The sequence below is a fragment of the Carettochelys insculpta genome, chromosome 1, assembly GCF_033958435.1.
Source record: "Carettochelys insculpta isolate YL-2023 chromosome 1, ASM3395843v1, whole genome shotgun sequence".
Classification (NCBI taxonomy): Eukaryota; Metazoa; Chordata; order Testudines; family Carettochelyidae; genus Carettochelys; species Carettochelys insculpta.
This window is the reverse complement of record NC_134137.1, coordinates 310,369,752-310,384,480: the sequence shown is the minus strand read 5'-3', so window position 1 is coordinate 310,384,480 and position 14,729 is coordinate 310,369,752. Positions and strand designations below refer to the sequence as shown.

At 40.2% G+C, this 14,729-nt stretch overlaps 1 protein-coding gene across 1 annotated transcript in view; it reads left to right on the top strand.

The window, feature by feature from the left end:
• LGR5 (leucine rich repeat containing G protein-coupled receptor 5) overlaps nucleotides 1–14,729 on the top strand; it is a 120,846-nt gene that overhangs the window by 60,728 nt on the left and 45,389 nt on the right. The window contains exons 3-4 of the mRNA XM_074984036.1: nucleotides 5,570–5,641; nucleotides 7,562–7,633. Coding sequence (XP_074840137.1) covers nucleotides 5,570–5,641; nucleotides 7,562–7,633 — 144 coding nt within the window. The remainder of the gene's footprint in view (nucleotides 1–5,569; nucleotides 5,642–7,561; nucleotides 7,634–14,729) is intronic.

The following is a 14,729-nucleotide window of genomic DNA, read 5'->3' as shown; positions in this document are numbered from 1 at the left end:
TGTCTTCACCAGGCATGCAAAATTGAACTCCAGACAATTTACACACTGGCCAGTGCATTGATTGTCTGGTAAGTATAGACAGGCCCTCAGCCAGGGGCTAAGCATGTTCCTACTTAAGCCACTGTGGCTTGAAATTGCTAAAAGGAAAGGGAAGACTTCCCTTTTCCTCCACCAGTTAGCCCATGGGAGAAAGAAACAATCCATCCTGACCCCCTAACAGGCAATCAGCCAGACTCACAGCAACTTCAAGGCTAGGTTCCCGTTTCTAGTTTGGATGGATAAGGTGGGCTGCTGGATCGGATCCAAAAGAGGTTCCACATGGCTCCTGCGCTGGGCTCAATCCTCGGAGTTGAGCAATGCAAGCCAATCAGCACACCTCTCCCACAGATAGCCAATGGGTGCCAGAGACTCCTCGAGGAAGAAGGTACCTTTTGTTCCTCGATGAATGTCTCCCTCCCTTCCCACTGGAACTGCCCCCATCACCAGCACAACTGATCCCCACCACCACACTCACTGAGGCAAGTAGGTGATATTTTTCCCATCATAGTGGCGCTCCATATAAAGTGAAGACTTCGTTCAGTTATAATATAACAGCAATTACACTGAATTTTGTTTTTTTGTAAATAAAGTTCTTATTCCATCCTAGTAACCGCTGTCTCCCAGGGCCGTCTCTCTCTAGAAAGAGTAAAGTGTGCAAAAGTGTAAAGGTACAAGGAATAGTCCGAGCAGATACCAGACAAATCTTTCTGAGTAGCTGATAATAGACTTTAAACCTTTCCTGCAGTAATCTCACCCATTCCACTATAACTCCTTGCCTGAGCAGAGATTGCTAGTTGTTCAGAACTCTGCTGAAACAAGACAGAATGTACATTTCTATCAGCTTAGTGTTTATCACAGAATTTTTACTTTAAAAGAACCTGAGCGTGGTAGGGTGTATCTGCACTGCAATCTGAGGTGTGATGCAGCTTGAACAGGTCCAGCCTTAGGGCAAGGCAAGCAAGTCAGCTGCCCTCGGCACTACACATTCAAGTCCCCTCACTACAATTGACTAGTAACAGAGAGGAAGCTACAAGTCCCCAGCCCATCCACCGCCCACCAGTTGAGCCCTGCAGTCAGCAGCCACTTTGGCCAGGCCCTGCTGCGCTGGCTCTGAGTTTGAGTAGCCATACCTGCACTAGCATGGCTAAAAATAGCAGTGCACAGTCAACACACAAGTTCCAGTAATACGAGTAGGTCCCCGGTGAGCTTGTACTGTCTTCAGTGTAGCCCACGCCACCACATCTACACTGCTGTGCTTAGCCTTGCTGGTGTGGGCATTTCTACTTTGGGCAGGAATATAGGTATACCTTCACTGTACCAACTTAACCCAGGTGCCTACAAAAATTTAAGGCAATAGATAAGGTTAATTATGTGAATAGCCCCATTGAGACTACTCATGCAAGTAAAATTATGCCCCAGAAGCTAAAGTTATTGCAGTACTGGTTCTTCATTTGTAAGGCTGAAATGAATTTGAAATCAATAACCTTCACAAATAAACAAATGAAATAATTCTGTAACCCTTTTAATTGCCTTTTTATTATGGAGAAGTCATACATTTTAGTCTTTTTGTTTAATGTTGAGATTTGTGAAACAACAAATCTTGGAACTGGGGAAGCAAAAAATCAACTTTTTTGAAATTTAAATTTAAAACATATAATAGGAACACAGGCCAGATGTTTGGTTATATAAGGGCTATAAACAAATTCATTCATCCCTCCTTTCAGAAATGCACTGCTATAGAGTCAGACAATCCATCCATCCTCAGCTTTGTAGGGGAGGGAGGTATTTACCCACCCAGCCTCAAATCATTAGTCAAAGTCCATCCCAAGTACAACTGAAACTGAGCTTCCCTTGTATAATTTCGTACAATGGAAAACAAAATCCCGAAAGCAATGCATTTACTGGCTTCAGTGCTGAAGCATACAAAATACTGTAACTTCACATAGAAGTTCATTCTGGACTGCCTAAGAAAACATACCCTAAGTATGTGAATGCAGTCAATATGCTTTTTATAAGGTGACAATTGCAAAGCATGCATGCACCACTCAAAAACATAGTTCAAATTTAAACATAGGCCACATGAACAACGTGAGAAGAATAAATCCAATATCCTTGGCATTTTTAAAAGTGTCAAGAATAGAGCAATCAAATTTGCAGAGTGACCTGCAGAACTGACCAGATAACTGGCACCCAAGAGTCGTAAAAGAATTCTCCAAGGATCTCCTGAACTAGTATTGTTGATTTTAAACAAATCTTGGAACACAGGAAAAATTCCGAAGGACTGGGAAGAAGCTCATGCTTTGCAAATATTTAAAGAGGATAAATGGGGTGGCCTGGGAAACTGTAAATGAGTTACCTTGACATCAATCCCAGGCAAAATCATAGAAAGTCTGCTATAGGACACAATCGGTAAATAATTAGAAGATGACAATATAATCAATTCCTATCAACATCTTTTTTATGAAAAGTATGTTTTTCCCAACAATCTTGATACAATGTATTTTGGTGTGATCAGAGGTTTGCTTGATAAAAGTAACTGACATAAGGTACTTAAGACTTCTGTTGGTCCCATCTTACATTCTGATAAAAAATTAGCACTATACATAATCAATCTGTCCCTTATCACATGCATTTAAAACTGATAAATGTCAAAAAGTAATACTAAATTGGGAATCCTCATGCAGTCTTTCTAGTGGGCTCCTGAAGGACTCTGTTCTTGACCCAATGATTTTCTACATCTGTAACAACAATCTGGAAGAAAATATAAAATAATTGCTGGTAAAGTTTGCAGACAGCTCACAAATTAGTAGAATGGTAAATAATGGTGGGGACAGTTAAAAATTTACCTAAGGATGTTATAAATTCTCTCTCCCTTGCTGTTTTTTTAAAGCTAGATACTTTTTCTAAAAGTCATGTTCTGATGCAGAAATTACGAGGCTGAGGTTCTTTGGTCTAGAAAGTAAGACTTAAATATTCTTCCCACTGGCTGTGAAGTCTTTGCTTGTATGAAAAATGACAAATTACTCTGTACATTTTCTCCTAGAGAGAATTCTGAAAAAAAATCAAAAGAACCCCAAACTTTGAGTTGATTCTAATTAGACTAAGGTTTTATCACTCAAATACAGTCCAAAAAGCAATTAAACTCACCATTACTTTCCTTTCAAAAGGCACAGAATGTACATACAACAGAATTATAGTCTCAATCATTTTGTTCATTACACTAAATGTACAATTCACCACAGAAAGATCTAATGAGAATCTGACATTAGAAAAATATGTACCACCAACTGAAACAAAACTGTAAAGCTGCATAGTGTTCCAATGAATGAGGCATGGTCCATCTTTCACACACGGTCCCCTCCCTCCTATGAACAACCGGAGTCTTTATTCAGAAGCTGTTAAACATGTAAGAGTTTCCAGTTAAAGGTTTCCTTCAGGGAATATTCCACTTCACATACAAAATATGAACCTCAGTAGAGCGTATTTGGATAGAAGTCTTTGGTATGCAGTTTTAGTGCAATCTTGGTGAAAGGCCTTGCTACTGTGTTCTCTTTTACCAATCCCAGAGAGGAGAAGAGTGGTTCAGTGGATAAAGACTCCAGCATGAGTCTGTGAAGAGCTGTTTTCAAATCCCTGCACCAAACTCAGTGATATTACACAAGATACTTAGCCTATCTTAAGGCTCAGTTGCCCATCTGTACTTTTTACCTCTCAAGCATAAATATATTTAAAATATGAGATAATCAAATCCCATATATAAACATATCTGTGCACAGGAAAAGAATTAAGTTGAGGTTCGCGAATGATATACTTATCATTGAGGAAGATGAGGAGAAGCTGGCGAAAATGGTGCAGGTGCTAAACAAGAAAGGGAAGTGGTAAGGACTGATTATGAACATTGATAAAACAAAAACAATGGTATTTGCAGGTAAGGAAATAGGAAGGAAGATCAGTGTAGATGGGATTGAACTATTGAAGTTCACATATCTGAGGAGCAACATAACATGATCTAAACCATGGGTGTCCAACCTTTTGGCTTGCCTGGGCCACATTGAGTGAAGAGGAATTGTCTTGGGCTGCATATAAAATATATAATATAGTTAATGTATATAAATCACATAATAATGTTAAAAGTTTACGATCTTGTGGGGCCGCATTACTAGCTGTCCAGGGCCGCATGTGGCCCGCGGGCCGTGGGTTGGACACGCCTGATCTAAACTGTAAGAAGGAAATAGCAACTAGAATAGTGAAAGCAAGAGTGAGTCTGAAGGTGATGTCTAAGATCTGGAAAAAGCGAAGTGATGTGCTTAGGAATGAAGCTGAGAGTCTTGAAAACATATATGCAGCAGCATGTTGTATGGATGTGAGACATGGGTGATAACAGAAGATTTGAAGAGAAGGATATTGGCATTCGAGAGGAGTTGTTATGGAAAGATCCTGAGAACAGGATGGATGGAGGAAGTTACCAATGAGGAATTACATAGGAAGAGACAGCCAAAAGAGAACCTGCTGCAGAAGGTTATACAACAGAAGTTCCAGCTATTTGAGCATATTTGCAGAATGAATGACGAACAGAAAATCAAGATCCTGGTATTCAGCATAGTTGATGTTTCGAATAGGAGATGCAGACGCCGCAGAGAACAGGTAGATGATATAGTAGATTGGTGCAAAGCTAGTCCACAGAAACTGAGTCACTCCACACTGGACAAGGAAAGACAGAAGGATATAGTGAGAGAGGTATCGGACACCAACAGATGCTGAGCACATGGTGGTTGTTGATGGTGATGATGATATATGAACAATTGATTCCATTGTGTCACATCACATATGAGATGTCTTTCTTTACATGATTCCTGGGGAATGTGTCTCCTTTTGGAAAACTGGCAGACCTCACAAATATGTTTGTGATGTTTATTTATTTGAGTTTGCAAGACAATTGCCCTGTTCCACCTCCCAAAAGAAAGGTGCTGTAGAAATGGAACGATTTGTAAGAAAATTTAGTAGTTATACCAAAGGCCAAATTTTTACAAATGCGTGCCAGGGGAAAAGATGTGTCTCCTTACTTAATGTGTGGTCAAGGTAAATGAGTCATGGTCATTAATGTATGCATGTGCTGTTAGTGTGTGCACAATTGCATTAAAATGAATATACAAATTAGGCATGCCCATTTCTAAAAATACAAGCCAGAATGCTCCATAATACCACTGGTAGTCAGTCTATTTATATTTCAGTGTTAAACATTGTTTACTCGTTAAAAAGAACAGTATGAACAATTAGATGTGCAGTGTAAACCATAAACTGGATTTATAGTGAAAGTGCATTTGCCTCTGCGGCCCAGCTGCCAGTAAATTGGCCGCACAGTTACAGAACATTTTTTTAAACAGTATATTAATGATGACAAAACAAGGCTCCTAAACAACTGCCTTTGGCATCAGTGGTTCAAACATACTCATGTTGCTTTTTAACAACCAAATTAATTCCACATGAAGAGAAATGTATTTACTCTTTTTTTTTTTTTTAAACCCTGCAGACGTCTTGCAGGAAATGGCTTGACATGCATTCCCAAGGGAGCATTTGCCGGCCTTTTCAGTCTTAAAGTGCTGTAAGTAAACTGTGTGTTGTTTGATATATTTCTGATTTCCTAAATGCTCCAGGGAACTAATTAACATGAAAAGATATGATCAAGTAAATTGCATATTTTGATCAGTTTATGGTGAGCCATTGAGATGGAATGAAGATACATATTAATACATACATTTTTTGCTGTATTATACAGGAAATGTCCTAAGCACAAATGGGTCAAAACAACTTGCTCATCACTTAAATGTCACTATACCATGTCAAAGACAAAAATTGTCCACTAAACAGTTTCTTTATCCACAAAAGATCTGAATTCAACTCTAAAAGCTTCAGAGGTTTTTTTAATGGTTTGCTAAAACCGAGGATTATTTTCTTTTCACTTTTGGGGGAAAGCTGGGTACATTAATTATGAAAAACAAGGTATGATTTACATACAGCTTCTAAATCATATCTAAAGCTTGTATCCTCATGGATATAAATAGTGCGGGATAAGATTGGGTCTGTAAAAATAGTTAAAGGATATTCTCTGCCTTTCTTATGCTCACTTTTGATTAAAAACGTGTGCATTTGAGAAGTATAATACTGCACATAATGAACGTTGTAAAAGTAGAATTATGGGCCAAATCCCACTCATTGAATTGACTTGACTTCAGGGAAGTTTTCCTAGGTGAGGATAACAAAATTTTGCCTTTGTTGAATAGAATGCCAGCCTCCTATTCAGTATAAGTCATGTACAGAGATCCTATTCCCTTTAAGACTGAGCTCAGCCACTGCAAGACATGTAAGTGGGGAGAAAGTAAAAAGAACTCTCACTCCCCTAATTCACTCAGAAGCTGGCGCAACAGCAATGTTTGGCTCATGGAGCTCTGAGACTGCCAGTGGATAGTGCTCCTGTCAGATTTATCTCCCCTAACGGCAACTAAGACAGACCAGGGCCAAACCCCCACTAACCTTTCTTCAGTTTGCAGCTCAGCTTCTGGCTGGATGTAGAGGAGAGTGGCACCCTCTTCAGGTGGTTACACTTCACTCCACTCTGTCCATGAGTGACTGGCTGAGTCTGAACAGCACAGTAGAGTCTTCCATTTTTATTCAGGCAAAGCCCTGTTGCACATTAGGAGTTTATCCAAGCGTAGGCCTCTAGCTTTAGCACTTCTTGGGCTTTTCTGGAAGTCATCTGTTCTTCTCCTACGCCCCAATGTTTCATCAAAAAATGAAAAGTTTGTTTGAGCCCCATTAAAGAAGGCAGCAGAAGAGTGTGACAGATATAAAATGGATTATTTTTCAGGTCTGCCCCTTTTTGTGCAACAAGGAGGAACTGCCTCTATAGACTTGAGAAAAACTAATCTCACCGGGCCACATTCTATAATTTTTACTCAGGCAAAACTCTCTGTTGACCAAATTTTAAAGTCTTTACTGAGAAAAATTCCAATTAGCTGTAATGTCTGTTTTCTTGACTAAGAATCACAGGAAATTTGAATTTTTGCAATTTTGCCTTTGAAATTTTGCCCTTGAATGTTTGCAAATGCAAAAGGACTTGAGTTTTGGAAGAAGCCATGTTCATAAGCACCTGTAAAGTGTTAGGAACACAACTCCCACTGAAAGCCAGGGGTATTTGTACTCTAAACTGCCTCAGATGGTTTCAAAAATCCAACAGTTAACATGCTTCTGTTAATACAGTTAGTTCATGCTGCAGGTATTTGCTCTCCTTGAGAAGACAAGTCCACTAATGAAAGATGAAAAATGTGAGTTTTAAAAATGGATTAATAATTTTTACCCATTTGTGTAAATTACATCTTATTTTGATGCAGTTAAAATCTGTTCCCCATAATGTCCACACAGTCCCATTTCTGGAGTTTCATGAGTGCAAGAGAGCAAAATTTCCTCTAAAGTCTTAAAAGTAAAATCATTTCTTTTCTTACATGATTTCTGGACATTAATGCAGAATGCTGCAGAACAATGAGTTAAAGCAGGTTCCCACTGAAGCACTCCAGAACTTGCGCAGTCTTCAGTCTCTGTAAGTATACTTGATATACTACACTATAATATGGTGATAACATAGCTAGATTATAAGATGATGTTATCAGATAGTATATTTCGTCACCTTTTTTCCAGCTCCGTTTGAGTTCATTTTCAGCTACAATACCATATTCTTCAATTCAACATCAGAAGAAATGTCATGTGACAGCTGCTCAACAAAATTTTACCCATTTGATTTTCCCCCTTTTAAATATAAAAAAAACCCTTACTAAATCTCATTATTCTATTGATATTCTCATCTAAAACATAAGGTAAGCAAACAAGGTCTTTTTGTTGCTTTAAGAGAGACTGTGGAGTATTCAGCACAGTTTCTAAATAAAATCAAAGTATCTCTCATTCTTTATTGAGAATGTCTTTCCCTGAGGTGGAGAGGAAGAAGTTGAAGAAGAAACCCAGAGGGTTATGTTGTCTGTGTAAAAGACTGGTATCTGGTGACAGAATTAAAATAAAAAAAAGAATGACAGAGGCCAATAGGAACTTTAAACAGCTGCGTAGCAGACAGAAGATAGAGTGATAAGGGCAAGTATAGAAAAGCTACTATCAGCTGAAAGAAGATCATTGGCAAAAGTGAGCTCTTTGAGGAAAAGAAAACCATGATTCTTTTGTTTGTTCCAACTGGGTTGTGCCTGACAGATAAAGGTGTGCAGCAGAGATTCAGTTTCTTGTTTCATACAACATAGTAATTTTCTATTCATAAGGGGACTTGCTTTGATTTGTGATTTACAATAGGAATTACTTCTGCAAACCCTTGAAGTAACAGAAGTCCTATCAAATGTGTAATTAAAAGGTTAAAAGCTCTTAGAAACCTTTTACCAAAGCAAAGTTTTCTTTGGGGTAGCCAGGCTTAGCATTTATGTTTAAGTGTATAGTCTGGCATGATTTGTATAAGCCTCATTAACCCAGACTTCAGAGTAGTTGTGAACTGCTGAATGTTGGTGCCAACTTTCTCATCCTTTTTGGTTTTTAACCGTAAAAAAGATTATTGTGTTCAGGAGCGGGTAGCCAAGCTACTTCTATTGCTGCCTTAGCGGAGGCGTAGCTGATCAATGATAGATGTAGATGGCAATGATAAGTTCACTTTCTGAATACAAAAAGTGGCGACTTTTCCCTGCTCATTCATAGCACCCGTTTAGTAGTGATTATTTGATTTGTGCATAAAAATATATATTATAAGACAGTCTTATCCTCCATCCTCTGGTGCAGTGTTTCCTGATTTTATTGGGCCATGGAACCCTTTTAAACTCAAAAGAATTCTGCAGAACCCCATTCCCAGGCTCCACCTCCCTCAGCCCCTAAATCTGCCCTCCATCTCCAGGCTTTACCCACCTCAGCCCACAGATCTGTCCCTCTATCTCCAAACTTTACCACCCATCCCACAAGCTCGCCTTCCCATCCCCAGGCGTAACCTGTCTCAGCCCCAAACACACCCCCCATCCCCAGGATTAATCCACCTCAGCCTCAAACTGGTCCCCGGGGCTAACCCATCCGCGGTACTGGCTAGGGAGCCTATTCTGGGTGGCCATGTGCACCCCGTGGAAGGCAGATTGGTGTGGAGGTGTTCTGTTGGCGGGAGGTGAGCTGAGCCATGCCCACCGGAGGGGTGAGGCCGCTCCAGTAGCGGGGTGAGTGAGGGGCTCTCTGTGGTTCCCTGCCCTGCCACTGCTGAAAGAATGGAAATAAATTCACCGGGGCTTTCTGTGGCTTCCTCCCGCCACCCTGCCAGCTATTAAGCCAATTAAATTTAATTTTACTGTTTCAGCGGCGGCAGGGCGGGGAGCCTCAGAGGAGTCAGCTGTTATAATGGAATTTTCTGACAGAATGCTTGTTTTCACTTTATGGAAGCCCGCGGTTCTACAGTATACCATTTGGGAAACACTCTTGTGGTATATGTTTTAATCTCCAGAGTTGAATGGGATATATTGGAGAATCAGTTTCTTCCATGCATCAGTTTCTGATGTTTCTGGCATTCGTTGCTATTTCTACTGTGAACTGCCTCTGTTGGCTTCTGCCGGTCTTCTTTACTGTTTATGGCACTGTATCCTTCATTTACCATATACTTTTATTTAGTGAGATGGTTAAAAATATACAGTCAATGTCACTTACAAACTGTAGGAATTAATTCTTTAACTGATTCTGACTGACTTTAGCGGAAAAACAACTGCTTCCTGAGGCGGAGTCCAGTGCTTCAGTGAGGTTCCACTGAGGTATAGGAGGGTGTCCCAGGAGAGCAGCTACAGGATCAGGATCTAAATAATGGTATCCCAAACCAGCATATAGGTTTTCCTGTAGTTTTGTGGTGATTTAAATTCAGCTCTGAGTCACAGCTTTGCTGTGTTACTTGGCTTCATATTTGTTGGAAGCAACCTTAGTTCTTTTGAAATTTGAGTTAGAAATAGTCACATACTTCGCTGAGGTTCAACTCTCTCAAATGCTGTGCTGTATTTTAAAAAAATCTTTTGCAAGCATCACAAGATATTTAAAATATGCAAATCTTAGAAAATAAGATTTGGTATAGCAACACAAAAGAGTTTGCACAGATGAAAATACTAAAATACGTATGAAAATGCTTTATGTCACTTTAAACAACAAAAATCTGGGGACAAACATATGAGCCTGTTAACCTGTCATTTGACACAAATAAAGAATGCATGTGTTATTTTAGTAAAGCTAAACATGAAACTGTCTTTAAAACCAGGATATTAAAATCCTCTTCAATTTTAGGGGGAACTCTAGCCCCATTGTCATCTATGAGGATGTGCTAGTTCAACAATTCCTAAAAGGCATCAGCTGCCTAAGTTTGAGCCTAATGACTATGTGAAACTCAGGTTGTTCCTGTATCATGTGAAGATTTGAAGGAAGGAATCAGACACCTTTCATTTGGGAAGTGCCGAGTCATAATGGAACCACTTGTGAATTCTACAGAATTGTGCCTTAAGCGTATTGTAATTTTCACCTGAAGTACAAGGTGAGGGGAAATGTGAAATAGTAAGCCTAGCAATAAGATTGCCATTCATTCCTGTTAGTTACACTGAAGAAAAGAAAATCTTTCTTTAAGTATCATAGCTAAATGTAACTAACATTATCACTTGATTTGCCAGGACTAATATATTTGTCCAGAGTATTTGCCAGTATCACTGCAGGGCTCTCTACCTTGCCTTATTCATCATGGCTACATCTACGCTAGAAGCATGTCCCTACAGAAGTTATTGTTGGAAGAGATGTTCAGACAAAACTTGTCAACAGATTGTGTCTACACATAGAAGTGGATCAATCTTTTGATCCGCTGGATGGATAAAAGGGCCTCCCGGCCCGTCTACATGGCTTTTTTGTTGACAGTTTCTGTTGACAAAACACATTTTGTGTGTAGATGATCCACAAGTTTTGTCAACAAAACCACAGTTTTATCTACAAAACTCTCTAGTGTAGACATAGCCCCTGGGGTGTCTTTAGAACAGATCATCAGCTGGTGCTCTTAGTTTTTTGCCTACTGCTCATAACTCTGATACCCTAGCTGTGTCTACACGTGCACGCTACTTCGAAGTAGCGGCACTAACTTCGAAATAGCGCCCGTCGTGGCTACACGCGTCGGGCGCTATTTCGAAGTTAACTTCGACGTTAGGCGGCGAGACGTCGAAGTCCCTAACCTCATGAGGGGATCGGAATAGCGCCCTACTTCGACGTTCAACGTCGAAGTAGGGACCGTGTAGACGATCCGCGTCCCGCAACGTCGAAATTGTGGGGTCCTCCATGGCAGCCATCAGCTGGGGGGTTGAGAGACGCTGTCTCTCCAGCCCGTGTGGGGCTCTATGGTCACCGTGTGCAGCAGCCCTTAGCCCAGGGCTTCTGGCTGCTGCTGCTGCAGCAGGGGATCCATGCTGCATGCACAGGGTCTGCAACTCATTGTCGGCTCTGTGTATCTTGTGCTGTTTAGTGCAAGTGTGTCTGGGAGGGGCCCTTTAAGGGAGCGGCTGGCTGTTGAGTCCGCCCTGTGACCCTGTCTGCAGCTGTGCCTGGCACCCTTATTTCGATGTGTGCTACTGTGGCGTGTAGACGTTCCCTCGCTGCGCCTATTTCGATGTGGTGCTGCACAACGTCGATGTTGAACATTGACGTTGGCAGCCCTGGAGGACGTGTAGACGTTATTCATCGAAATAGCCTATTTCGATGTCGCCACATCGAAATAGGCTACTTTGATGTAGGCTTCACGTGTAGACGTAGCCCCTAAGTCTAGCCCTGTACCTTGATGTCAAGAAGATGTGCAACAGAGCTGAATGAGCATACCTGTTCTAGTGCCCCCAGAGGTTTGTAAATGTGGAAGTGAATTTATGTAATGGTCACAATTAAATATAACAACTGCTTTCAGCTCCCTCTCCCTAAATTTATTTCTCAGGATTAATAGTCTCTTTCTTTCTCAAATACTACTCCCCCATCACCTTTTATGACATTTTAAGGCACAGTTAATTTAAGGTATTTGACTTCCCACCAAGAAATGGACATACCTGTAGCTATCTGAATTGAAAAAAAATCAGTTTCTACAAATGTTAATGCAAAAAACAGCACAAGAGTTTACAATGCAATTAAAGAATTTCCCAACTACCTTTATATGAATGTTGTTATTTACAAGAAGATGAAGAAACTTTTTGCCATTATTAAATTTTCATTGTTTTAACACTGTATATACAAAGTACTGAAACTTTGATGAAACTTTACACTCTGTTTATTCTCATGCTTGTACACCATTGTTAATAAGTAACTTTACTGTTGCTCAGCCAATATGGACATAGCCAAAAATCGGTGATATATTAGTCAGTACTTTCCTGCCCTTAGCTCACTATTCATAAATGACATTAACAAGCAAAGAAATGCATACCCAGTAACATGGATCACATACTTCGCAAAGGTTCATTTCTCCCAAATAACAAGCAGTCCTGTCGCACCTTAAAGACTGGCAAATTTATATTTATGTAGTCTTTAAAGAGGTAAGGGACTGCTTGCTATTTGTGGAGCTACAGACAATCATGGCTACCTCTCTGAGTCTCTCCTAAATGCTATGCTCTACTTGAAAAGAAATCTTTTGAGGGCATCACAAGATATTTACAAAATACAAAATCCTAGAAAATAAAATTTGCTCTTAACTGCTCCCCTAAATTCAACAGGGGTTTATCTACACTAGTCCCCTTCTTCGAAGGGGGCATGGTAATCAGCCTGAGCAGGGAATAGCAATGAGGTGCTGCGCTGCATATACAGCACCTTATTAGGCTAATTCTCACCGCGCAAACATTGAAGTTAGCAACTTTGAAGTGCCAGCAAGCTGTGTAGTCACGGGCATTTTGGGAGTAAGGGCACTTTGAAGTTGCATGGGTACTTCAAAGTGCCCACGGCTACACGCTGTGCCAGCTCTGCGAAGTTGCTAACTTCGACGTTCGCGTGGTAAAAATTAGCCTAATGAGGTCCTGCATATGCAGCACAACACCTCATTGCTATTCCTTGCTCAGGCTGATTACCATGCCTCCCTTGAAGAAGGGGGCTAGTATAGACAAACCTCAGGAGCTTTTCCTGTTGTCTTCAGTGGGAAGAGGATCAAGACAAAAAAAGATTTTTCTGTTTAGTATGGGAACTAACTTTTTCTCTCCTGAATTTATCATTTTAAGTCATTCTGTAAAGTCAATCTGTGAAAATAGTACCAATAAGATTTCTTTTAAATTTACCCCAAGCATTTCTAAAATAAATTTTATTAGTCTTTCATCATATACAGGATACATGATTGTGTGATTTGATGTCACATAAAGGTTTGAGTGGAATTTTTCTGGAATATTTTTAGTGGCTAAAGTTGAATAAGAAATGGAATTTTCATCTCCCCCACCCCCAAAAAATTGTTTTTGACATTTCAGAATTAGTTCCCATAAAGAGAATTGGAACAAAAAATTGAAGCATAGATGGAAAAATTTCAGAGAGGTTTGAACTGTCATTTTAAAATGAAAAATAAATGAAATTTTGTTTAGAAATGTCAATTCAATTTTGTATTCTTCCAAATGGAAAAATGAAAAAAATTAGCCAAAAATCAACAGATTCTTGAGAAAATGTAGCTCCATCCGTTTTGTTTCCCTCAGGTTGGATCCCAGTCTTTTGAGGACTAAGCCTTACAAAGACGGATTGGGCACATCTACGCAGGCCCAGAGCATAACGCTGCTGCACTATGCTAATGAGGTTTCTAGAAATTGCAAATAGTTTCCCATTTGCGTACTCACATGGCTCATTAGCATAGCCGCACAAGATTTCTCTGTCAGCAGAGGGGATTGCTGGCAGTGACAAGGCCATGTTGACATACCTCTGCTGGCTCAGGCCCCCTCTATCACCAGTCGTTTATCCCTGAAGTCAGGGGGGTTTAGCCAGCAGGGGCACGTCCACACAGCCTCTGGACTGCTGGCAGCCCCCTCTGCTAAGAGCGAAATCTTGTGTGGCTATGCTAATTAGCCATGTAAGTATGCAAATGAGAAACCATTTGCAATTTCTAGAAACCTCGTTAGCATAGCACTGCCAGCAGCAGCTCTAGGCTCTGGGGCCACATAGACATGTTTTTTGTTCACCAAAGTAGTTATAATTTCATTTGTGAAATTAGGAACACATTATCAGAACTGAATGGGTCCATTAAAAGCCCACTCCTGAAGCCCAAATACAAATCCAGAGCACAAAATCACAGAAGTGCATCTGTCCAGATACCCATATAATTAAAATTGTTGAAAATGACTCCCACACCTAGATGCAGATATACATGTATTCATATATATACATCTAGCATACACTCTCTACATATACTTCCAAATTATTTGTTGTTACGCTTGTTTAATGTCCAGAGACCCCAGCTAAGATCAGGCTTCCAGGATGGTAGTGCTGGACATACACATAAAAAGAGAAAGCAGTCAAGTAGCACTTTAAAGAATAGCAAAATAGTTTATTAGGTGAGCTTTCGTGGGACATACCCACTTCTTCAGAATGCAATGCAATCTTCAGAAGTGGGTATGTCCCACAAAAGCTCACCTAATAAACTATTTTGCTAGTCTTTAGAGTGCTAC